This window comes from Strigops habroptila, chromosome 10 (assembly GCF_004027225.2).
Source record: "Strigops habroptila isolate Jane chromosome 10, bStrHab1.2.pri, whole genome shotgun sequence".
NCBI classification, from domain to species: domain Eukaryota; kingdom Metazoa; phylum Chordata; class Aves; order Psittaciformes; family Psittacidae; genus Strigops; species Strigops habroptila.
The window spans coordinates 35,741,703-35,766,706 of NC_046359.1; the positions used below are offsets into that span (position 1 = coordinate 35,741,703).

Here is a 25,004-nt window from a genome sequence, read left to right on the forward strand (position 1 = left end):
TTTGTTCTGCCACTGTGCTAGCCATACTTTTGTCTGTTTATAGCAGTGCACTTGTGGGTGTTATCCACCTAATAAAACTAAAGGTTTATAAAAATACTGTTTGCATTCCCTGGTGATTCACACCATCCGCAAATCTCAAAACTCCAAGTGTAAGTCAGCAAGGAGCTTGCCCCAGTTACAGCATACACCTAACAGATGAGATTGTGATAACAACGTATGTTTCAGCACAGCTATAATTGCAATTATATTTATAAAAGTCATTTTCATTACCTGCACTCTCTGTGCTCATCTCTCCAGACAATAACAGCTTTGAATAATGAAATGTTCACAAGATCGAACCAAATTTTGGGTTTTTCCTATGCTTATGCACCCATCAAACTGAAAATCTCACCTATTAATGGTAGGTATGAATTATGATCTCTCATTTTTAGGGAAGACACTTTATGTTTTTGAAATCACTGAGCTCTTACAGAAATATATTTTAATTAAGAATATGATGTTTTAGGGTGGTAATGGAGTGGGTGTAAACTCAGTGACAGCAAAGAAGTTGGTTATCACTGCTTATTGGCATCTCAGAAAAGATAAAACAGAACTTGTTGACAACCACACTAACCACAGAATAGAACAGTAACACTTAACATATGTTTCCTTGCTACCACACTGTCAATGCACCACAATCCCATCTCGAAGAAACTCTCTTTAATGGTTCATTTAAACAATTTGTCTACCCCTCCACACTCATAGACAACATTCACAGCACCCACACCAGCAGTTCATAGACTGTCTGCAAGTCAGCACGTGGACAAAAGGTGGACAGGATTAGGAACACTCTGTGACGCTAAACTTCATGTCTGTCCATCGACAGCTGCATACAGACATATTTAGTGTGTTTGGGAAAGTGCTGAACATATATAACAGTTGAATCATGTTGATGTAAGGTGGGTGAGCTACATTGTTGAATTTTGTTGAGCAGAAGCAGCAACTAACAGAATGGGAAAGAGAGGGTCAGTCAGATAAGAATGCCAAAGAATCTGAAATGGAGGATACATCACTGCCTTGACACAATGGAGTAAGAGGAGCCCAGAGAGATGCAGAGAACAGTGACATTGACAAAGTGACAGGCTGAGAACAATATTCGCTACCCAATTCTTATCATAACGTGAAATGCGTGTGAACAAGAAATTTAGCTATGTGGTCAGTGAACGTGGTTTCTCTTCTCTCTTTCTCTTCTGGTTGAATCGATGTGATTCATGGTACCAAGAATGAAAGATTATTCTAAATTGCATGAATGGATGGGCAACCTGCCTCAGAAGTCAAGAGAATTTTATCCTTTTTGTCGTATTTTATACCTTGTTGATATCCTTTTGTTAAGCATCTCCTATTAAAAAAGGAAAAAAGGCTCAAAACTTAGTTTTCATCACACCTGCCCATTTAACTCAGTAGCTTCCCAGGGCAGTATGTCTGAAATGCTGGTTTTGATAAGAACCCTAATACTACAGCCAAATAAAGTGCAAAGAGGAAAGTGAGATGAAAGGTATTCCTTTCCCCCCCTCATCTCTTTCCAGTGTATTTACTTTTCCGAGTACTACACTTATTAATTCACCACAGTAATAAAAGTAAATAATGACAATTAACAATGTCCTGCAGTTATAAATCTCCCTTCAAGGCAATGAAGATCTTAACAAATGCAAGGAAAATATAACTTCCACTTTTTATACCAGGGCAAAAATGAAGCTCAGAGAGATTAAATTATTTACAGAATCAGTGGCAAAAGAACCAAAGCTTCCAGATTGCTGCACCGTATAAAACGTTAGGTGAAACAAAGGATACTGTCAATAGACTTTGAACATACGAGAAGTGAAACTATGCATTTCTGTCTGATTATTGTACTGTTTGTTGTTCATCTCCAGAGCAGAGCATTGCTTTAAGCAGTGCCTTTTTGGATTAAGATTGCAAATGGTTTTAAATCATTCAAGGGTAGAAAATTGTTCTATTTGTCAGATTTCACACTAACAATTGTATGGTATTTCCCTGCTCTACTTAACTTGAATTTCATATGCTGCCACCATTGAACAACTCTCCACAAATGCAAACACATTGCTAAAGGAAACAAAGCTTTTATGGCTCCATCCAGGGCGGCACAAACATACACCTGAGCACCTATTTTTCATCTTTTTATTGAAGTTCATTTGTCTGTAAAAGGATTTTACATTTAGGCCAACACAATTTAAACTTTTTAGGCTCTAACTGGAAGCTTAAGCTGATTTAACAGTCATGGAAATCTTACTGCAGTGTTCAAGGCCAGGTTGGACACAGGGGCTTGGAGCAACCTGCTTTAGTGGAAGGTGTCCCTGCCCGTGGCAGGGGGTTGGAACTGGATGAGCTTTAAGGTCCCTTCCTACCCAAACCATTCTATGATTCTATCAAGTATTTAAGTCAGATGCTAAGCCTTTTCCAATAGAAACTCCAATATGCAAAATTAAAAACGCATGATCTCCATTCTGCAAACATCATTCAAAAGGCTTTCCTATCTACCTATGGAAACATAAACATATAATTATACCACTGTCCTTAAATATTGATGAAAATCCATAAAGGAAGGCTCTCTTTCTTAGAGCACACGCACACAAACATATACAATGCATTGGTATATGTTACACCATTATATTCCCCTGCATAAATAAAAACTATACAAATGAGGAAAAAGAAAAAGAAACAAAACAAGCACAAACCTATACAGATGGACAAAAGCAGTATTATTGTTTCAGCTATGCCAAATTAGATGTCCAAACCTGTAGAGAGGTGCAGGAGAAACCACTAAGAATTACTTGGCAGGCACCTGAAACAGTCTACCTATTATTACAAGAATGAAAAACTCCATCCACATCGTGAAAAAGACAGGAAATATATCTTCAGGAATACAACCATATCGTTCTGAGCTTTGAGTGGTCTGAATGGAAGTTCTATCTCCATGAGTTACTGGTTATTATTGCAACACTGCAGACAACAATTTGAAAAAGCAACCTGATTTCTGAATGGTAAAGGATTCACTTACTAGTTTTTTGACAAATCCACAAAGAAAACCTCAGCAGCTGCAAAATTCTCTTATGAACACAATGTTCCCAGGAGGATGATTTGACAAGCATCTATTGACAGATTTCTACAACTGCTATGAAACGGGCTTTTTGAAATCATTTCATCCAACTGCAAGGACAGTTTTACCAGCTAACAACAGGATTCTGGACACATATTTCACTTGCTCACCACAGTCACTGAACTATGTTCCCCAGTTATCCTGAAATTGAGAGATGTCAACCCGCGCCTTCAGGAGAGAGACAAATATCCCACCTATTTCCCCAATACAGAGTTCAGAGATTACGTGTGCTTGTACCACAACTTTATACCCACTCACTGCTTTCCAGTCTAGACCAGCTGAAATCCAGCCAGGCAAAAAGCAGCTGCATGCATATAAACTGCAGTTTATTCAGAGAAGGAAGACAAGCAAGCAAGCTGTGCAGGAGGGATGATGCTAATATAGCTGTACACAGCCTGTTTCTAAATAGGCTAATAGTTTTGCTCCCTGCAGCTAGAACACATTTCAAAACAGACTTCAAGCGGAGGAGGAATTTTTAAGGTAAGTCCAGGCTGCCATGATTCCCTCCCACCCCAAAGGATTTCATCATTTTGTTGTCACAATTCTTTTTCTTTTTTTAAATCTTATATTACTGCACTCAGTGCAGGGGAACCGTTGAGAAAGTAGCAGTAGTCTATGAATCAAGCATACCCCCCAACTGGTTTTTTAAGTGATACAAACTGTTACCAATATTAAGAACACATTTTCAATTTGCAACAGAAGTGGTGAGCATTCCACATTGTTCTGAACAGAAAAAAGCTTGCATGTACATGGAGATGCATTATTTAAGTTTAATCACATTCAGTGTGGTAGAAACAAATCTTCTGCCTCAGTTACTTAAAAAATCCTGTCTTCTGTCTTTCACAAGAGAACCTGAACCATCAGGCTACTAATTTCTTTAAAACATGGATAACAGCATCAGTTCCACTGCTGGTATCATGCTATTGTGCGTAAATATACATTTCACTGAAGCGATTACAGAGGCAACAGACCTACTCTTATTTTTTTTCATAAGAATTTTATTCAAGGTGAGAGCATTCCACTTAGCAGGATATCTGCATCTGGAGACAATATGGGTCAGCAGTGAAGCTATGTCAGGGTCTGAATCAGAGGCAGCAGATATAAAGTTGGCACTCCCAAGTGGTTTTATGAGCCCTCTCTCTTTCTACCATAAAATCTTACAAGGATTTGACAATCTTTGTCCAAAAGGCCCAAAATCTATGCACCTTTGTAAGCTATGAGAAATACAGGTTGAATCTCTGCAGCAATAGGGAACTGTGTATATATCTCCCACACTCCTTGTATTTTTGACACCAGCATTCCATCAGTATTCTGCCCTGCATATGGTCTCCTCCTCCTACATGCAATGGAGTGTTTAACATGGATTCTTTCTAAAACAAAACAGGTTTTTCCATTTAGACAACAAGATCAAAAACTCTTAAACATTTCAGTACCTAACTGCTTCTGATTCCTTCGGTTCAGCAACAAAACCACAAGATCACAGAGCACCAGTGACAACAAATTGACATGTCCTATCAGGAATGCTGGAACTTGTTCGTTAGATACTAACTTGATCTGATAGTCATGAGCATCTTGAAAAGCAAACAATCTATTACAGCAAGGTTTCCCAGTCACAGCCACACATTTAGCAAGCTAAGAAAGGACATCCTACCAGAAGTCTTCTCTCCTGGAAAGCATGCAAAGACCGTATCTGCAGACAAACATGGATAAAGTTAAGCCAAAGCTCTGCATGTGCTAGTATTCACCTCTGATTCAGCATACCAGTTGATCAGATAATGCAGATCAACTGGTTTGCAGACATATTCAATCAACCAGGGTGAGAAGAAAACAGCATTATTCTTTGTCCATGCCCAAGAGAGGCTGGGGAACTCTGCTTTCAGCACAGGGCAGAGCAATGCTTTGCCTTTGCTTCTCTTTATACTAAATTCCATATCAACTGAGAAAGCACAACAAGAAAAGAAACAACTAAGATGTATTACTCGCTACCTCTGTATCACAGATTCATTGCTACAGATTTGTACATCTTCTACTTGCACAGGCCAAACTCTTCACTACCCAGCTCTTTTCACACCAAACTGGGGACAGGCTACACATGAGTTGGTGAAAGACCTAATTCAAAAGGCTGGCCAGAAGAAGGTATGAGAAAGGATGGTAGTTTGGTCACACTGGACCAATAGCATGTTAATTCTTGCTGGAGACAGTGTTACTGGCTACCTATAGATGTGAGAGGGAGTATCCTTGTGTCCTTCTTTTTCCTCAAAATCACAAATAATTTCTCATTTACTCCATTTCACATGCAATGTGCTCCCATGTGAAATTTCTACTTGTCTTGTTCTGCTCATCAAACCTACAGTATGGGGGGATATGTGAGGAGAAAGACACAGACACATTAAAGCTGCAAAGCTCCCTCTTCATAAATAATTCTCAAAATGAACTGAAGCACTTTTTCTATTAGTTACCAGCACAAAGATGATAATCCCACAGCTAGGAATAAACAGGATGTTTCTGCAGAATAAATTCAGGGAAAGGGTAGTAAACAGATAGGAAGATGTACCAAAATAGATACAACAAAAAAAATATTTGCTCCAAAGACAGAGGTAAGAGAACAAGATTTTATTTTCAGTATCAGTAAGATAAAATTCATGGATGAGAGACTGGCCAATTGGCTAGTGCTGTCTCTAAGCAACTTTCCAACCCTAACACCACACCACAATTTATTCTATTCCTGAGCTTTCAAAGATTCCTACATGTTGTTACAAGTTATTATTTTGACAATTTCATTTCTTTTACACTGATAAATGCTTGGGAGAAGCATTACCTTCCATTCCCTCCCATGCTCCTTACGTTGGGTTCTCTTCCATTTCCCCACATTGTTGCAGCTACTTCTTTTCCCCTCTCTAGTGTTCTCCATTCCTACCAGTAGTGATTTATGCATATTTACCAGAATCCAGGCAACACATAAGGGTATCTGGGTTCTGTTGCTAAAAAAAGAGTCTGTTCAAGCATGTCACATATTACACCATACCCACACAGAAGAGTCATTACACAGGCTGTCCAAAAATGTCCACCACCTGAATTCAACCAGACCTTCTGGATTCAGGCAGCCTTCTCTTCTCAAATTGTCTCCCAAACAAGAATTCTGCGTTCTCAATCTTCCCTCTTGTTAGTCCTTTACTCATAAATGCATTTTCTTCCTCTCATTTGCTCTTTCCTTCACATCCTTCTCCCCGAAGCCCTCCCTCCCACAGTCCTGTTTCACCCCTTCTCACAGCATCTTATTCCTCATTCCCCGCTCAACAGCGGGCTCCTACCAGTGCCATCTATCGAAAGGAGCCCACTGTGGGGATGCAGGCAAGAAGCTGCCAGATGTGTGCTTCCTGCCTCTGAGAGGCACAGCAGGAGCCCAGCTGGCCCAGCAAGAGGCAGGAGAAGGGAACAAGGGCTCTTCTAATGCAGGTGCCATTAGGCAGGGATGACCAGATTCAAGATCCTCCCAAGTTTTCTTTCTTTCTTTCTTTCCCAAAAAGAGGCCAGGCAGTACTTGGAGGAAATAACTCCAAGGCCAAGCCTCACACACATACACAAAATGGCCATCAGCCACAGAGTTGTGTTTGCAGAGATAAGGCAAAGTGAAACTATACAGCAGCAATGCAGCTGTGGTTGCAGGAATAGGGAAAGGGATACAGCAGCCAGTATAAATGGTCAAATGTTAAAAGTAAAATAACAGCAGCCCAAAAAGCATCCTCATTTGTCCACTATGTTCTTATGAAACTCCTTAGTTTAATTACAGGAGCGTGATTAAGGTTAAGGATACATTTCAGCTCCAAACACAGCTCCAAAGAGCCCTGCCACTTAAATGATCAGCAAGTCAATTTTCTAAAGGATCTGCTAACAGTGTTTACATAATACTGAGGGAAGAACGACTCTGAACCAGACGCAATCAAACTGATCTCAGTGGAGCCTTCATTATGCCTGCTCATAAATGCCCATTCTGTGAACTACAAGGTAGTTTATACTTAGATGAGGGTGGTGAGGCGCTGGCACAGGGTGCCCAGAGAAGCTGTGGCTGCCCCATGCCTGGCAGTGTTCAAGGCCAGGTTGGACACAGGGGCTTGGAGCAACCTGCTCTAGTGGAAGGTGTCCCTGCCCGTGGCAGGGGGTTGGAACTGGATGAGCTTTAAGGTCCCTTCCAACCCAAACCATTCTGTCATCCTATGATGACACAATTTAGCCAGAACTCAGAATGCAATAAAATGATAATGCTGCAGAAGATTGACTAAATGATCAAACACTTGAAGCAGTGACTCACAGCATGAAGATGTCTGGCATTTAAATGCATTCAAAAATCAAATGACATTCTATTAAAAAAGTGGTGCTTGTATCAACAATGCCTGGCACTTGCCTGGTATCTCAGAGAATTGCAAAGACTAGGACTTACTGATTCTCACCATTTTACTGTAGATCCCCTTAATTTTTTAAACTTCAGTTCCTCCAGTGATGTGCTTGGCTTAGACTTCCAGCTGTATTTAAAAGAAACAACCCAAACAATCTATCTCTGACAGGTAGGATACGAAAGGACCCAAAACCAACCCAAAGGTTTTTTTCATGACCTATTGCATTGGTGAGGAGCAAGTAGCGTACTATGGAACAACTTTGTGATGGCACTATTTCTTCATCTCCCTTATGTTCTGCTTCATGAGCTCACATTATCAAAACTGGAGCTGCAAGTTCAGCACTCCTCTGGTATCTTGCTGAGAAAACCTACTTCTATTGTAAATGTTTCGTGATTTTTTTCCAGTGCCTTCTAATGTAACTTTTCACAATGACATTCCTAAAATAAATCCTTGCTTTATATAGTAATAGTTTTTCAGTGGGAAGTGGAGAAAAATATAAAAACTCTTGTCCTGCCTCACAAAATGTTCCTCTGAATTTTCCTGGGCTCATAATGAAACACTAAGCAAGAGTATACTCGGAATGATCTGCTCCATGACCTTGCCTTTGGTTTTCTGGGGTGGGTAGACAGAAGTTGGCATGAAGCATTTCTGAGGGGCATGCACCAAAGAAGACCAGAGACAAAAGTCAGAAGTTGGACCCATAGAAAATTCCAGTTGTGTGTAAGAACATGTTCACAGTGAGAGGAGTAAAGTACTGGAACAGGTTCCCAGAGAGGCTGAGGAGTCTCCATTCATAGAGAGTTTATAAGTATCTGGCCAAGAGCCTGAGCAGCCCGGCCTCATTCTGAAATTAGGGCTGCCCTGAAGAGGAGATTTGACTAGATCATGTCTTAGGTCCCTTCTAATTGAAATTATTCTATGAATCTTTTGTTATTTAAGAGGAAACAGTTATTTCTCAAGTTGTAACTATTCCCAAGAAACACAGGAACCATTCTGTCAATGAAATTGCATCTTCTCTACATAGCATCAGAAACGTGATTTTTTTTTTTCTGATGGAAATTTCCAACTGTGAAACACTGGAAGTTACCTGGTAAATCAAGTAGCATTCAACATTCTTCTACCTTTATCTCGCCAACTGACTCTGTCCTGTGGCCTTAAGTGACTATCTCTTTGGAGGATGAAAATAATAATTCTTACCTGTTTCATATGAAAAGATTTTCTACACAATTGGAAGTGCTCTCTAAACCACCAACCTCCAGAAGAGGAAGTCTCTCAGTATCTCCAGTTTATGGCTTAAGTGAGACCTAGTTTCACTGCCTGAGAGAGTCACCTTCAGCTGTCAGGAGCAACACTGGTTATAAATGAACTGCATGTCAGAGGCACTAAGGAAAAGGAACAGGTCAGAGAGAGGTCTAGTATCTATAAGATTCTTATTCTCTGCTGAGCTTCTTCCTCTCTGAGAAATTATTTTGATAAAAGGACACATGTTGGGGTGAGGGGAATGGACTAAGCCAGAGGTCTGAGGGTTGAATTCAACATTTTAGGTGTGATTTAATGTAGTATGTGGTGGGTGAATAAACAAATGCATGTAACAAGAGCAATAACCTTACGCCTCAGACTCAATCTAAGATTTGTACTCACAGTCTAATAAAATATGACAGATATTGCCTTGCTTATTCACAAGCACAGCAGCTTAAAAAAAAAAGATTTTTAAAAGCACTATAAATACTTTACCAATTTGGATATAAAATCCCTCTAGCAAGTAGATTTTCCAACTAATCTTAAGACCAAAAAAATCTTGCCTATGTGACAAGCAAATAATGTTTAAATAGTTCTCTGCGCATTTTTGTGGGAAGTACGAGACTCCACAGAATAATTTGGTTTACACAGATAATGGAGTCACTATGACTTGTGAAGCATCTGGAATTACAGCCAGTGGCAACCACTCACAATTTGAAACCATTCTGGAAATAAATCTCATCATGACAGTTCAAGCATACACAGAGATCCAATTTAATCTTTCCACAGCATTTAAGTCCGTGCTACAGTCCAAAGACTTCTATGATTTTTTTTTAATTACTATTTAAGCATGACAAGATAACTAAACTGGAATATACTTATTTTCCTGTGTATAAAATACAGTTGGCTCCACAGCCAACGCTGCCTGGCCTAATATTTGTCTGTCAGTATTAATGTGACAAACTTCTGAAAGAAAAGTTGTAAGGGAACTGTCAAGCTGTATTATAGCCAGAGCAATCTGGTTGTGCTCTGTCTTTAAAAAGAGTGAAAATATCAGACTCATTCCTCAAACTGTCATGCCTATGAAACCCTCGGGGACAAAGTGTTTAGCTGCTTAGAGAAGAAAAACTGCCTTTAAGAAATGTGTCTAACATATAGCAACAGCATTTGTGTTCCCATTCATCAAATCTTAATCTGATGTTATTTTTAATCACATAATTACCCAATATTCTTAGAGAACTGAATTAAGGACAGCACTGAACTTCAACATCTGAAAGAAAATTCAAGCTTCACCACAAGGAAATTACCTTCAAGACAAGCTCTAAAAGAGGTTAAATTGAGATGCCTGGCAGCCTTTACTGAAGAGAAGCACAGGTTCAGGTGAGCTCATGGACCTCTTTATTGGTTTCAGGTGAGACAGACGGCTATCCTCCAAACCAGAGTTACAGAAACAGTATGACACTGATACACAGAGAACAGTCATAGACTAGCACCTAGTCTGTGCCCGAAGTGCTTTGCTCAACTGAATTCGCTATCAAACCAAGCTTCAAATAATTCTCTTGTATACTTTTTATGTACCTTTAAAATTAAGGTTGTGCAATTTATCAAAAATTAGGTTAGGCATTTTATGACGAAGCCTAAGTGAGTCAGACACTGAATACTCACCAAATTCCACATATATTACTCTTGGAGAGCTTTTGATTTTTTTACCTAAGCTACTGCAATTTGAGTAGTAATAAAATACAGTCCACATCACAGGACATACAGTGACAAGCAACAGAAGTGGCAATATCTTATATGTACACAGCATCTTCTGTCAGAAAGCAAAGGCATTTTAGGGATAGATGGTAACTAAAATGACATGGAGTATTTGAAATGTAGTTCTATTACCCACGCTTTAGTAAATGAGCAAACAAGGCATAGATAATTCAAACTGTGTGCTAAACATAACACGCTAAGCCAATAGCGGAAACAGCACTGAATATAGATTCCAAGGGCTTCTTTCCCTGGTGTTTGTAAAAAAGGATGCTTTAATTTAAAACTAAAAGTCCATCTTAGCCTGTATTACTCTGTTCAATCACTGCCTCCCACTGTTCTTAAGCGTACCTGTGAACTTGCAACTGTTAAGTCAAGCCAGAGTCATATTCAGGTAGTTTATCAGGATTAATACTATCCTCACACTTCAAAAGAGGAATAAGGGGAAAGGAAAGCATAAAACAAGAAAATAAAAAAATGTTCTGCTCCTTTATTATTCTTATGATTGGTTCAAATAACTGTCGCCAACCTCAGTGAACACAACTCTAAAAATGAATGTGATTATGCCAAATCTTGATGGGAGTTCAAACAGACTTGACATAGCTCAGTTAAATCTTAACAGGAAGCAGAATCTGAGTTCAAGATACTTTAGGAATGGAGTAAAACTGATTAATAAAAAGCTTGTTCTTCTCTGTAAGAGCTGAGGACAGCAAAACAAAGTCTCTGTGATCGCTAGTAAGACCACCATATACTCTGCCCTTGAGTTTACAACATGGATTCGTAAGAATCAGCTAGGCTGTAGAACACCTTTAAGACCATCAAGCCCAACTGTCTCCCCAGCACTGCCAAGGCCACCACTAAATCATGTCACTGAGGGCCTCATCTACACCATTTGTGAACACTTCCAGGGACAGCAATTCCACCATAGCCTGTTCCAATGACTGAGCACCCTTTGGAGAAGAAATTGTTCCTAATATCCAGCCTAAACCTCCCCTGGTACAGCTTGAGGATGCTTTTTCTTGTCCCATCACTTGGTAGAAGAGCCCAACCCCCACCTCACTACGACCTCCTTTCAGGTAGCTGTAGAGAGAGATAAGTTCCCCCCTGAGCCTTCTCCAGACTAAACCCCTCCCAGGTCCCTCAGCCATTCCTCATCACACTTGTGCTCCAGGCCCTTCACCAGCTTCATTGCTGAACTTTGGACATGCTCCAGCATCTCGCATCTTGTGCATAGTTCAAACAAATGTTTCTGATAGTATCTAATGTAGAATTGGGGGGGGGAGGGGGTTTATCATGACAGACACCACTGGCAACCTGTGTAAAATCACTCAGAAATAGGAAAAAGTAATCATTACATGTTCCAAAAATGTCTGAAGGAGTTTCTGTACTTTAGTTACAATTCCTTTGAAGTGTTCTGACCAGCTTCATTCTGCCCGCCTCCAAAGAGCACAGGAATGTATAGACAGCCTTTAACTTCTCAGAGGAAAAGCATCGGATAAGCATCAGAAAAGCAGAGTTTCCAAAAATAAAAATCCTCATTTTGCCCTCTTCTTTTGTTTTGTTTTCGCAGTTTTTATTGAACCTATTACATCAATATTAATGAAAATTACAATTCATCTGACTTCCCAGAAGGAAGAAAATGAGATTTTATTTGATCCACTGTTATTTCAGTCCAGATAACTGCCCAAACCTCAGCCAGCTTCAGGCTAGAACAATATAAAGTCCAAATGCTACAGTTTTTTCTTGTCCTTTAAAATAACTTTCAAAATTCAGTCTAGGAACCACAAAAATCTTTCAAAGTCATGGGACACTCAGATGGATCAACAACTTATTCTTTATAAGCAAACATGGTTTGTGTTGGTTTTGGGTTTTTTTTAACAAAATACTTTAAATGCATTTTAACAGGAAATTATCAAAATCCTCCACTGCCTTTATAAGAACCTATTTAAAATATATCTACTGTCCCTTACAAGTATATTACAGTGAAAAAAATCAGGCCACAGCAAAGAAGTAGGAATTTTGTTTCTTGGGAAGATTTTCACAATGAAGTGTTTAAGGTAAAAGAAACTCCCATGACTCAATACACAAGCTACATTTTAGACTGAATTTTAGAAGTCTAAAATGATGATACCAGATGGAATCATAGAACCAGATGATAACAGTTCTTCTAGAAAAATCTTTGTGTTTTGTATATGTGGGTAATTGTATGCTTAAAAGTTTATTCTGGCAGGGTGTTAAATCTGTTATTCCATGACCTTCACAAACCACGTATTTAATAGAATTATCTATTTATAAGAAAAGATACTGAGAGATATAAAAAGTACCAATTCTTGCTCTATTACAATAGAACAGCATTTGTAGCCATTTTTAGCTTCAATCCCTCAACAATTTTCAACAGATGTAACAAACATGCACCATAAACATCAGCCTACTGACAAAAGGTTTCCCTTCCTAGTTGCCTCTTATGGAGCTCTAGAACTAACGGATCACTGTCGATGAGTTTACAGACTCAAAGTTGGAAACGTTTCATTAAATTTGCAATAACCGCACTGATTTAAGCAAGAATAATTTGCCAGATTTGCTAGAAGGGATATATGTCTTCAGACAACAACTTCAGTCTGGGAAAAAGACAACATGACAATAGACTTCAAATACATTAAAAAAAACCCCAAAACATTAAAACTGTGTTAATAAGCAACCTGTCTAGTGGAAGGTGTCCCTGCACACGGCAGGAGGTTGGAACCAGATCATTTTTAAGGTCCCTTCCAACCCAAAGCATTCTATGATTCTATAATCAATTTTTAGCAAGAGATTCAGAGTAGAATACACTTTAAACTCTGAACCCTTTAAAGAAGCTATAGAATTCTTGCTTTTGAGAACCTAAAGGTTTGGGGAGGAGGCAGTAAGAAAACATGAGTAATCATCTAACTTTTACTAGTCTTTTTCAGAGGACAGGAGTGCAGTAGGTGACTGCTAGAGACCCTTTTCAGCTCTTGCAGTACTTGAGATCGCTACTGTACTTGGCATTACCATCACGCTTTTGTGGTTTCATTCATAAGAAAAATCTTGTGACTGCACTATTAAGAGTTGAAAATAATTTGATTTCAAAGAATTCTCACAACAGAGTGGTATCTTTCACACGTCTAAGATGCTTAAATACAAACAAGCTAGCAGCTTTACTCTCATTTCAACAAACTATCTCCTTTGCTTGTTAGACAAAGAAGGGGGGGTTTAATCTTACTCCATAAGGTATCTGTAGAGACATTCCTGAGACTCACTCTATTTTCAACTTCTCCTGTTTCATCCTGAATGTTTTCGGCATTAAGTTATTTGTGTAGCGCACACATAGTGTAAATACGTAACCACTTAAAAGAATTTTAAGTTATGCATAAGAATAATTTCACTTCTGTGGAAAAAAACACCTTCTAAGTTCCATGCTTACACCTACCACGGTCACCCACTGTAGAGCAAGGACTGAGCACTCCCACTTCCGAGTGAAAACAATGAAGGTGGGCTCCAATACCCAGTTTATGCATTAGAAGAACGCGTAAGTTTCACATTCAAATCCTACTTTTAAAAGAAGTTATTAACGCAGTAATTACCTCAGGAAAAACCACCTCACCGCTTCATCATGTGCGGGGCGGCTTCTGCCTCACCACGCTCGACTCTCAGGCGAGAAAAGCAGCTGTTCTTACCTGGAGCACCTCACGGTTTAACACCGCCAGAGCCCCGAGCACCTCTCTCAGCCGCAGGGCGCTCCCCACACGGCTTAGGCAGCACTCGGGCTGCAAGGGCTGCAAGCGCTTCCCCGCAGCGCGGCCGGCCGGCTGCGCTCCCACCAGCGATCACCACCGGTCTTTACAGCGGTCGATATGTAACAAATAAGGCCCCGCACGCCGGGGTTTCACGGCGCGGTCGGTCTGTGCTGGCACCGCCGGGGCGGGCCGGGTGAAAGGAGAGAAGTGCCCGCTCCCGCCGCGGGACACCGGCCGCTCACACCGGTCATGGGGGCTTCGCCTCAGCAACGCGGGAGCGGGGCTGCCCGCCCCAGCCCGTCCCGCCGCCCCTCTCCCCTCACGGCACGACACCCTCCCACCCGGGCTGGAGCCGGTTTTAATGGTCTCCACGCGGCGGAGGGGCCGGGGGGTGCAAGGGGTGCTGAGGTACTCACATGCCAGATGGCGAAGAAGATGAGTGCGGCGCAGAGGACCAGCGACAGCATGTAGCAGAAGGCGGCGAAGGTGAAGGCCATGGCGAGGAGAGCACTCCGCGTCCCCCGCTCCGCCGCCGACCGGGGGGTCCCAGCGGGCGACCGGGAGAACAGCGACTCCCGAAATCCCGGTGGGGCGACCGGGCGCCCTCAGGGCGGAGGGGAGCGCCTCACACACGCGGAGCGGGCGGGCAGCGCCGCGCCCCCTCACAGCCGCTCCGCCGAGCTCACTCAAGCCGACCCCCGCCGCACCCGCAGCCCGTGTGGTACCCGGCCCCGGCGCTCTGCTCTCCCCGCTGAGGCGCGGCGGTGGGCGGACCCCGCCGACAGGGAGCCCCCCGAAGGGCGGGTCCCCTCAGCGGGGCGGGGGGGGGGGTCGGGCTGGAATCCTGACTCGACAGTGTGAGGGGAAGGAGTGTGGGGTGGTGTCGGTTTAGGCAAAATTGAAGAAGATCGTTACATGTCTAATCTTCAAGTGTTTGGGGGTTTTATTATTATTATTCTTTTAGGATCAGATAGATGGTTTCTCTACAAGAGAGATATTGAGGTGCTGGAGCAGGCAACAAAGGGCAACGGAGGTGGTGGAGAGTCTGGAGCACAAGTGTGAGGAGGAACAGCTGAGGGACCTGGAGGTGTTTAGTCGGGAGAAGAGCAGGCTCAGAGTGACCTTATCGCTCTCTACAGCTGCCTGAAAGGAGGTTGTATTGAAATGGGGTTAGTCTCCCAAGTAACAAGTGATGGTACAAGAGGAAATGGTCTCAAGCTGCCCCAGGGGAGGTTTAGGCCAGATATTAGGAACAATTTCTTTACCAAAAGGGCAGTCAGGCATTGGAACAGGCTGCCCAGGGCAGTGGTGGAGTCACTGTCCCTGGAAGGGTTCACAAACCGTGCAGATGAGGCCCTCAGTGACATGGTTTATTGGTGGCCTTGGCAGTGCTGGGGAACGGTTGAACTTGATCTTAAAGGTCTTCTGCAGCCTAGCTGATTCTATGATTCTATGTTGTGAAATCAAGGTCAGAGTATATGGTCTTCTTACTAACAATCACAGAGACTTTGTTTTGCTGTCCTCAGCTCTTTTCTTCTCTATCAGCTTTTTACTAATGAGTTTTACTCCATTCCTAAACTATCTTGAACTCAGATTCTGCTTCCTGTTAACATTTAACTAAGGTATGTCAAATCTGTTTGAACTCCCATCAAGATTTGGCATAACGCATTCATTTCTAGCATAGCTCCACTGAGTTGTGTCTGAAGTGGACTGAAATTGACCAGTCATTACAGTTGACCAGACACCTAAGTTGAGGTTTATTTGTCATCATTTAAAATGTGACACACCTGTGTGAAGTCCCACAGCCTCGTTATTGTCTTCAAATACACTGAGTTTGGGCAGTCTGAGCCCTTCCCTTTTTTAATATTTTAAGATTAAATTATCTGCTTTGAGGTTTGTTATTTTGAGGAAAGATTTAAGAGAAGAGCTTTTCAAAGTGTTCCTTTTATAATATCTCAGTAAATCAGTTAATAAACACCAAGAACATCCCCGTTTAAAAACCAGAATTTCTTTGATGGGCCATCTCTTTTTGAACTCATACCAGCGTATCTCTGAATGTGTGCGACTGCTTCATAGCCAGTAGTACTTAAGAATTGCCAGAAAGTCCCATTTTAATACATTCTGAACACCATGGATGAGAGCTATCCACTTCAAATATCCTTACAGAACTTGAAAAGAATTTCAGTTCACAACATTTTTCTCTGCTTTTATGCACAGAAGGGGGTTCAGTAACAAAACTATTTAGAAATTGTCCCGTGGTCAGCTGTGAGAAGTCAGACTTCATGGTACAAGAGATGGTAATTCTGTCAAAGCCAAGTTCAGTACAAGCTTTCTATTTAGATGTTTGCAATCTATTGGTGTTTAAAATTATGGTATATTATTTTTAACATAATATGCACTTTTATCCTGAGGAAAGAGTGCTGATTTGAATCAAGAGTCAAGGCCAGTCATTAATAAACAGGAAGAAACTGATGGAGGTAACCTTTTATAATTGAGTCTACATGTGATTTGATGCTTTAATTAAGGGCGGAACACAGCAAATAGTAACGAGCTTTGCTGTCATACAGGGATGCAGTAAAGGCATTGTAATTCTCTGACCTTTTAATTCTTTTGTATCTGAAATCCTGCAGAGCCTATGCTTGCGAAAGTAAATGGTCCATTCATAACCACACATTCTGAAAAGAGCTGGAAATTAGGTACAGAAGAAGTCTTTGGAATTCTTTTTTTATTATTTTATTTTTTGCCACAGTTTCTTTAATATCTGGATATGTTACCTATGTTAAGACTGAAATACTGGTACTTTCAAGAAAACCAAAATAAAACATTTCCCTCTGGAGCACTTGTATGTACAGACACACATATATATGCAAATCTATAAAAGTAGAGGTATACTGTAGGTATCATAAAAGACAAAAGTGGAAACAACCATTAAACTCAGTTTAGGACTACACTCCAAGGCAAATATTCTCCTGGTTTTCACTGTCTCTCATCTTCATTTACACTCCAGTTGTGTATTTGGAGCTCTTCAATGAACACACAGGCAAAATACTTGTTTCTCATTTTGGAAGGAGACAGTTCCATAGCCATACACTTCCAAGATGACAGAGTCTTTCCCAATACTGATTTTGAAACATATATTGTCCATTAGCCATATTTCTAGCTATTATTCATAGCTAGTGGCTAACTAATTACAACAGTTTCTGATACACGGTGACAGGAAAATCTATCAGGATGCATTTAGGACACTTCTGACCTACTGACTTCTTACATTATACCATGAGGACACCTTAAGTATCCTGAGATATTTAAGTGATGGAAAGATATACCCTTCACTCAATAAATCTCTGAAATTTGTCTCAGTAATCACTAAAAAGTCTTCCTTACCTCCATCTTGATACAAACTCATTACAGCTCTCTGTGGCATGAGGACCTCATAGCAGGGAGCTGCTCCTTTGTCGTTTCTGAGAGAAACTACTGCAAACCGTGGCATCTGAGGCAAAAGGTGAAAATAATATGGATGTGCCTGACCCTTTTCTCTCTAGTTTAAGCCCCTGTGAACACAGCAAAAACATCAGTCTGTTAGCTCCCCATCCACTTCTAAGGTGCTGGTTCTAACCTTCTGATCCATCAATAAACTGATGGATGTGGTCCTAGCTGCATGAGAAATTACAGTCCAGCACCCAGCTGTGCTCAATTGAAATAATGTGTGTCACAGAGGCCAGGATGGAGGGTGTGGGACCTGAGGATGTAGCATTATCAGCTGAAGGGACCTGGAATAGGAAAACCAGACAAATACAGAGAATAACCACCTTTAGAAACTTTTGCTTTCAAAACTGTTATTTTAACACTTCCCAAAATAAAATGACATCCACGTCTTGAGACAAACCTGGGTTTCTTTTCTGTTACTGGAAATAAAAGGCTCAGAGGTTCTGCAGCTCTCCAGTGCTCAGCAGCTCGTTTTAGCAGCCTCAGCCTCAGATTTAGCACCTCATCTTTTGTTCTTCTGTCTTCAGAATTTCAACAAATGCTCGTGCTTCCTCCAGGTAGTGTATTCCCAAGCCATTCCCAGAAGTGACTGATGCTCTCACCCTGCTGCATACATGTGTAACCTGGGTTGCAGCATCAGAAAATACTCAGAAAGCTGAAGCATGGAGATGAATTTCAGACCAAGTAAAAAGTCTGTAAGAAATGGAAAATGAATTCATGTTCAGAGTGTAAAACACATAGCAGCCTTCCAGTACCTGAAGGGGCCTACAAGGTTGCTGGGGAGGGACTCTTCATCAGGGACTGGAGTGATAGGACAAGGGGTGATGGGTTCAAACTTATAAAGGGGAAGTTTAGGTTGGATATAAGGAAGAAGTTCTTTACTGTGAGGGTGCTGAGGCGCTGGAATAGGCTGCCCAAAGAAGTGGTAAATGCTCCATCCCTGGCAGTGTTCGAGGCCAGGCTGGACAGAGCCTTGGGCCACATGGTCTAGTGTGAGGTGTTCCTGCCCATGGCAGGGGGTTGGAACTAGATGATCTTCAAGTCCTTTCCAACCCAAACCATTCTATGATTCTATGATTCTCTCCTCTCACCTTTAACCAGAGGCTATTTCTTCTAAATGTATTTGCTGATGGGTCACAAAAGGTACTTCAAACTTCACGATAGTTCCTAGCAAAGTTTTTACGTGAACTGGTTTTTTGTAGGCTGTATCCCAGAATACCCACAAACAGATCATGACAGTGTGCTTGTAAAACTTCTGGAGAAAGAGCTTTTTACAAAAAAATAAGGGTCTTTGCTGTATTTGAGCAGATTCAACTTTGGAATGCTACACTTTGCACTGAAGCATGTTTTGTGGTTTGGATTTGGTGTTTGTGAACAGAAAGTATTTGTCTTTACCATGCATATTTATTGGAAATGTGAGTTCAGGTTCCTGAAGGAATTAGAGAATCAAGCAGACCTTTTTCTGCAGTACAGTCCAATCCCAATTTCATACAGAGTCATCACAAGAGGATAGATGGTGGTGCTGCTTCTGTACAACTGCTACTGAGATGCTGATTTTCAAAGCTATCACTCTGCAAATATTATGACAGGTCAAAGCACAGACAGAGAGGATTTGGGAATTTTTAGTTAAGGATGACTTTACTTTGTGGGGACCTCTATGAAGGGACCATAAAAATTCAGTCACTAGATGAATAATAACAAAGGAGTACATCTGGTGAGCAACAGACTGCCCTCCAAATGACATCCAGTGTTCCTATATATGTAGTGAAAATAGATTTAGTTAGATCTATGAGTTCAGGATGTCCTTACGTTAGCAGATATTGGAGCACTTGATTTCATATGAAATGACCTTTCGTGCTAGATAATGAAAGAATTTGAAGGTACTGAAAGAAATTTCCTGTGGTTAATTTATAGAACAGCATCAGAGATGAGAAGAGACTGCTAACGAGTCCTTTCAACTCCCCAGCAAGTTCCACAACTGTAAAAACCTAAAGGACAAGTCTTTATAACACCGCTAGTCCCTGAAGTGAGAGGCTAAAATCACCATAAATCCACCAACAAGGTGGTATGCCCTCAGCCAACGTGGTTCATAGTTTTATGATTCATATGTTATTGTTACCATGTATAGTTTTCAGTGTAACATATTACTGAGTGACTGTTAGAGTAAAAGCCATTCTGTTAATTACAGTAGGGAATTCTCATTCATTAGATTAAGTATATTTTAATAACACATCTGACTATCTCTTTTGTGAACCTTAAGCAATTTTAAATTATTAACAACTCTTGCACACAAATTGCCATCATTGGGCTTTACTGCTAATATCTCACAGAGATTTATAAAAGCATTTCATACTCTTATGCATTATTATTTCAGATTATGTACAGATTCCAAATGAAACAACTGTTACTTCATGGTCAGTTCATTTTCAAAAGGTTACCTTTGCAGTATTAAAGACAAGTGACATTTTGTTAATGAAGTCTTATTTTCAGACACTGGGAATATGATAGTTCCCAAACCCACTGATAATAATCTCATTTTACTGCGAGGTGAATAAATACATCATTTCACCAGCTGTTAGCAAGGATACTGTGCCTACCTTCTTTTTTACGAACTGTTTGAATAAACTTTAACTACATTATCATAGGATCATAGGAAAGTTTATGTTGGAAGGGACCTCAGGAGGTCTCTAGTCAAACCTCCTGCTCAAAGCATGGCCAAATGCAAGGTCAGACTAGTTTCTCAAACCTTCATCTGGTCAAGTCTTGAAAACCTCCAAAGACAGAGCTGGCCAAATCTCTCTGGGTAAGCTGTTCCACTGCCTGTCTCAGGTTGTTTTCAGCAGACTTGTCAGTTCCCAGCCTGTATCACTGCCAGGGCTTACTCCTTCCCTAGTACATGACTTTACATTGGTCCTTGTTGAATTTCAAAAGGTTCCTGTCAGACTATGAGCTCCATGTTTAATTACTGAAATCCAGTTATAAAAGCATACACTACTATGCAATACAGAAATGTTCCTAAATAGCAAAATAGGACTGTTCAGAGCATGATGCTGTACTGCTTTGCTTCTGCTATTCACTTGCCAGCCAATATCAGAATTACACACTATCACACTCATGCTTATAGTGGCCACTGCAAAATTGGAGCTTCAGATCTGCAACTTAGATCACTCACTTGAACTAGGTGATCTCAGTAACATGAACTCAGTCTCATGCTTTGATAACTGGCACCACAGAGGGATGATACACATCTTGACACTTCATAATCTGCTAGTTAATAGAAGAGTGTTTGACAAAAGGGAATCTAGGACTTTTTCCATTATCTGCAGGGTTAGTGGAATGATTTTGTGAGCATAGATGTCACTGTACCTCTTAATTCCTAAGCTATGCTTTTCTGCCCTATTTCCCCAGCTTCCTCGCCTCTCCGTCACACAATTCTTTCCCATCAATCTTTCTTTCTCTTATCTTCTTGCTAGTTCATCATCTTAGCCTAGTGCATCCACTCCTCCCACTTCCTCATTTCCTCCAAATTCAGCTTTTGCCTCCTGGGAATTCATTGAGACTGCTTCCGCCTCAGTGATGAACTATCTGACAGGATACTAAGCACTCCAGAAAGACAGGATCTCTGCTCTGGGTTCCAAGATAGAGTAGCAAAAGCAAGTGCAAATAGCAGTGGCAGGGGAGGTCCTGCTTTAAAGCACAACCAGTGAAACTGAATGGGGAAAGAATTTGCTTAATTTCAACAGATCTCTAATAATTATGTGTGAATTTTTCAGAAGGATTAGAAGTAGCCAAAGACCATAATTATTCATGGCAACAGCAGAAGTCATGTTCATCTTACTTCCAGGTGTGAAGTCCTCCCATTGGCAAAATAACATGTCTTAATTGCCTTTGACATTACCTGTTTTGCTTCAAACCAATACATGGAAACTTCACACAAGTAATTCTGGCTAACATTGCAAAGAAGGAATGTGACTTGGGTCTGTGCTGGGGAGAGAGTGGGCTCCAACTTTATCAATTCTAAATAACTGAATTCCACCAGAGGAATGACAATGGAATAACAAATTTTCTAAGTAACCTATGAGAAAGCCTTCACCAGTCACTGAAGATCTTGCAGAGCTAGCTATGCTATTAAGACAGTTTGCATAAGACATGCATTTGTCCAAACACTGAAATAACACTGTGGGCTAAATTCTTCTGATGTAATGGTGTTTGATTTTTTTCCACCCCAGAGCCTGATATATTCTGGTCATCTACAAGCCCTGCTGGTTGCTCACACCCATTGCAGGCTGTATCAGATCACACCTCATGGCTCCATCATTCTGAACAGAGAAGTCAGAACGAAGTCAAGTATGCGACACCCTTCAAAATTCTCTCATATTAAATCAAATGCTCTTCCTCTTTATACTGAGACTGCTATTGAAAGTTCATCCCTGCTGTCCAGAAAACAACAATCTGGTGGAGTAAACCAAGGCCTGGTGTCTTTGCTATAGTTTAGAAAAATTCAGTATTTCACCAAACCTACATCTGTGTTCTAACTGAATTAATGGTGTTAGTAATTTTTAACTTGCATGCATAAATGGTTACAATATGGTCTGCATTAATAACAGTGTTGACTAATGAAGACATAAACATTCAATTAATTTATTCAGAAAAAGAAGTGTTTTCACATTTGATGCAGTTTTATGTGAAGTGGGTACATCTGTGATGTGAAAGGAAGAAGAGTTTATGCAGATGTACAGTGGCATGCACTGCAGTGACAGTACTAATGCACTGATTGCCATCAGCTCAGGACCCTTATATCCCTGCCTCCTCGTCTTCTACCTCTGCTAAATTAGCATCAGGTTTTACTGACCTCTGTTTAAAGGGCACAAGTTGTATTATTAGCATATCAATAACAAAAATCAGTATCAAATGCTGAATTTAATTAAAGATTGTCCAAACTGATGCCCTAAGTTTTTGTAAATTTGAAACATATTCCTCATATTATACCAGAGAGAAAATGTAAACCCCATAAATAGGGATATTTTTAACTGAAGGAGTTAAACTAATGATTGTAGCATTCTGTATCACCTAGGATTTCTAGTCAGTTCAGCTAAATCCCTTATAAAAACTATTTTAGCATTTGACAACAAGAAGTGAAGAACTCATATTGCAAATTGGAAAAATACCAGAAGAAAAGGTTGGAGGTGGCAATGGGGGAGTGGGAACATGTTTAGCAAAGAGTCTCATGAGAATGCTGTGCTGAAAGATCATTCCTATTCTAAATATAAACCTTTAATACATTAGCCATCCTGGTTTTAACATCATATAAAATATCTCCAGTCTGAAGCAGAACCAGCAAAACAAGGTGATTCTCTGTGACATACCCATCTCTTCTGAAGAAGAAAACAGGAAAGGTTTGAAATCCTGGTTGAAGGTACCAGTGCATTTTATATCACAAATATCCTAAACCATGTTCTGTCTTCTTTTTCTTTCTGTTATCTTGAAGCATCTAAATAAACTCGCCTAAACCGTAAGAGTCAGATAATGAAAGTTTGGGTCTAGATCTTTAGTAAACATTCAGAATGCCATCTGAAATAATCCATTTAACTCTTGGAATAGCTAGGAGAAACAGTGATTGCGATGTTGCAAGTAAAAATTCTTCCTTGTTTGGATTATTTTGGGAAGTTAATACAAAGTCTATGGCATTCAGAGTTGCCTTTTTTCCAACTCGCATGTGTTTTGTACCTACAGTAATCAGTAAGGATATGGGATGCTTTCTTTTCTTAAACTGTCACTTTTATTTCTGAGACAAAAGTGGCTGAGCAGTAATGTGTGCCAGCTCTAGTCATCCATGCTCTCCAAATGGAGCTATCTTGTGTTATTTCTTAAAGCCTTTACTTGTCACTCAGAACTCTGAAGCAGTTCAGAGGAAGATCAATGAAATGCAAGTCTCAGAGATTACTAGAGAAATGGAAGAGCTAAATGTGATCTTAACTACTCATTACCTGGGAAGAGAACAATGACTCATGTCAACTTCAGAAAGTTAAACAGCCTTTAAGAAACTATCATGACTCACAAGTACTGCGTGCACACACATAAAATCTGTTTCTCAGCTCAAGGCATTTAGTTCTCCTATAGAGAAACTAAGCACTCTTCTCCTTGAACTTGAAACAGCCTTATATTAATGTAATTGCCTTGACATCAGCCAGCTAATTGATTTAGAGGGGTAGCTGCTATATATGTGTTTCTTGCTGACTGGGTTACATGAACTGTTCACCTATAAACTGATGTGAAATAGCACATAATGAGAATGAACTTCTTTAATTTTTCTTTTTTCCCCTAACAGATATTCTAAGAGTTTGCTTTAGATTGCAAGTAAAGCAAGTCTCAAAATCAAACTGACTCCTGGCAGGTTTTCTTTGTGGACATGGTTATCTAAAAGAAAAGTATTTTTTTCAGCAAGTATTTAGGTGAGGGGTTATTTTGGATTCTGAAGCATTCCTTTTAGTGGCAATAATTCCACATCCATTGAAACAACATAAACAAAACTGTTCAGTTAAGCAAAGCTAATCAAGCTGGCAGATTCAGGCTTGAAATGGAAGCAAAGATGACATTTAAGCAGTACTGGCATTTCCAATTCATGTTCATGATCTCTCAGTTCCTGTTGTTACTAACATGTATATATGTATGCTACCTTCTGAGAGGTACCTTAAACATCCAGATAACTGAAAATGAGAAAGCTTTTTTGCTGATTTGAACCGTGGAAGAGTTTTCCACTGTGATGATCTGAACATGACCAGACAAAACACATGCTTTCAGTGGAGGTCATACTGCAGGAAAAGGTAACACACTGGACAACCTCCTGAGTATTCTTCATATATTTGTTCTGGCCCAGATGGAGAATCTACTTTGTGATGATTAGGGTATAAATTTCCAAGCACTGCAACTTAGCTGCCCTATTTCCCACTAAGGCCACTTTGTCCTGCCAGGAGAACACAATCTTGCTTTGAAAGTACAATAAGCTATTTTACCTGTAACACTGAAGTGTCTCCAACAAGAATAGTCTGAATTAGTGAACTGGAAATTCACACCCAATGTGGATTCCTATTAACTCTCTTCTGTTAAAATGCCCATAAAGAGGGGAGGTGGCTTGGAGGTGACTAGCAGGGTAATAGATGCCCAGCAAGAAAAAAAGTGTATCACAAAAGCCACTAGGAAAATTAATTAAGATGATCCATG

At 40.4% G+C, this 25,004-nt stretch overlaps 1 protein-coding gene across 4 annotated transcripts in view; it reads right to left on the reverse strand.

Annotated features, from left to right (window-relative positions):
* The window catches only part of CNIH3 (cornichon family AMPA receptor auxiliary protein 3), an 84,866-nt gene that overhangs the window by 38,233 nt on the left and 21,629 nt on the right, over positions 1-25,004 (reverse strand). For 2 of the 4 annotated variants that reach the window (XR_003993530.1, XM_030499767.1), the window contains exon 1: positions 14,714-15,105. Coding sequence is in view for 3 of the 4 variants with exons in the window: in XM_030499767.1 (XP_030355627.1) it covers positions 14,714-14,794 (81 nt within the window). In the remaining variant the exon portion in view is untranslated. Of the gene's footprint in view, positions 1-14,713; positions 15,106-17,681; positions 18,477-25,004 lie in introns of those variants that run through there. The other 2 variants (XM_030499769.1, XM_030499768.1) reach the window with 1 other exon arrangement.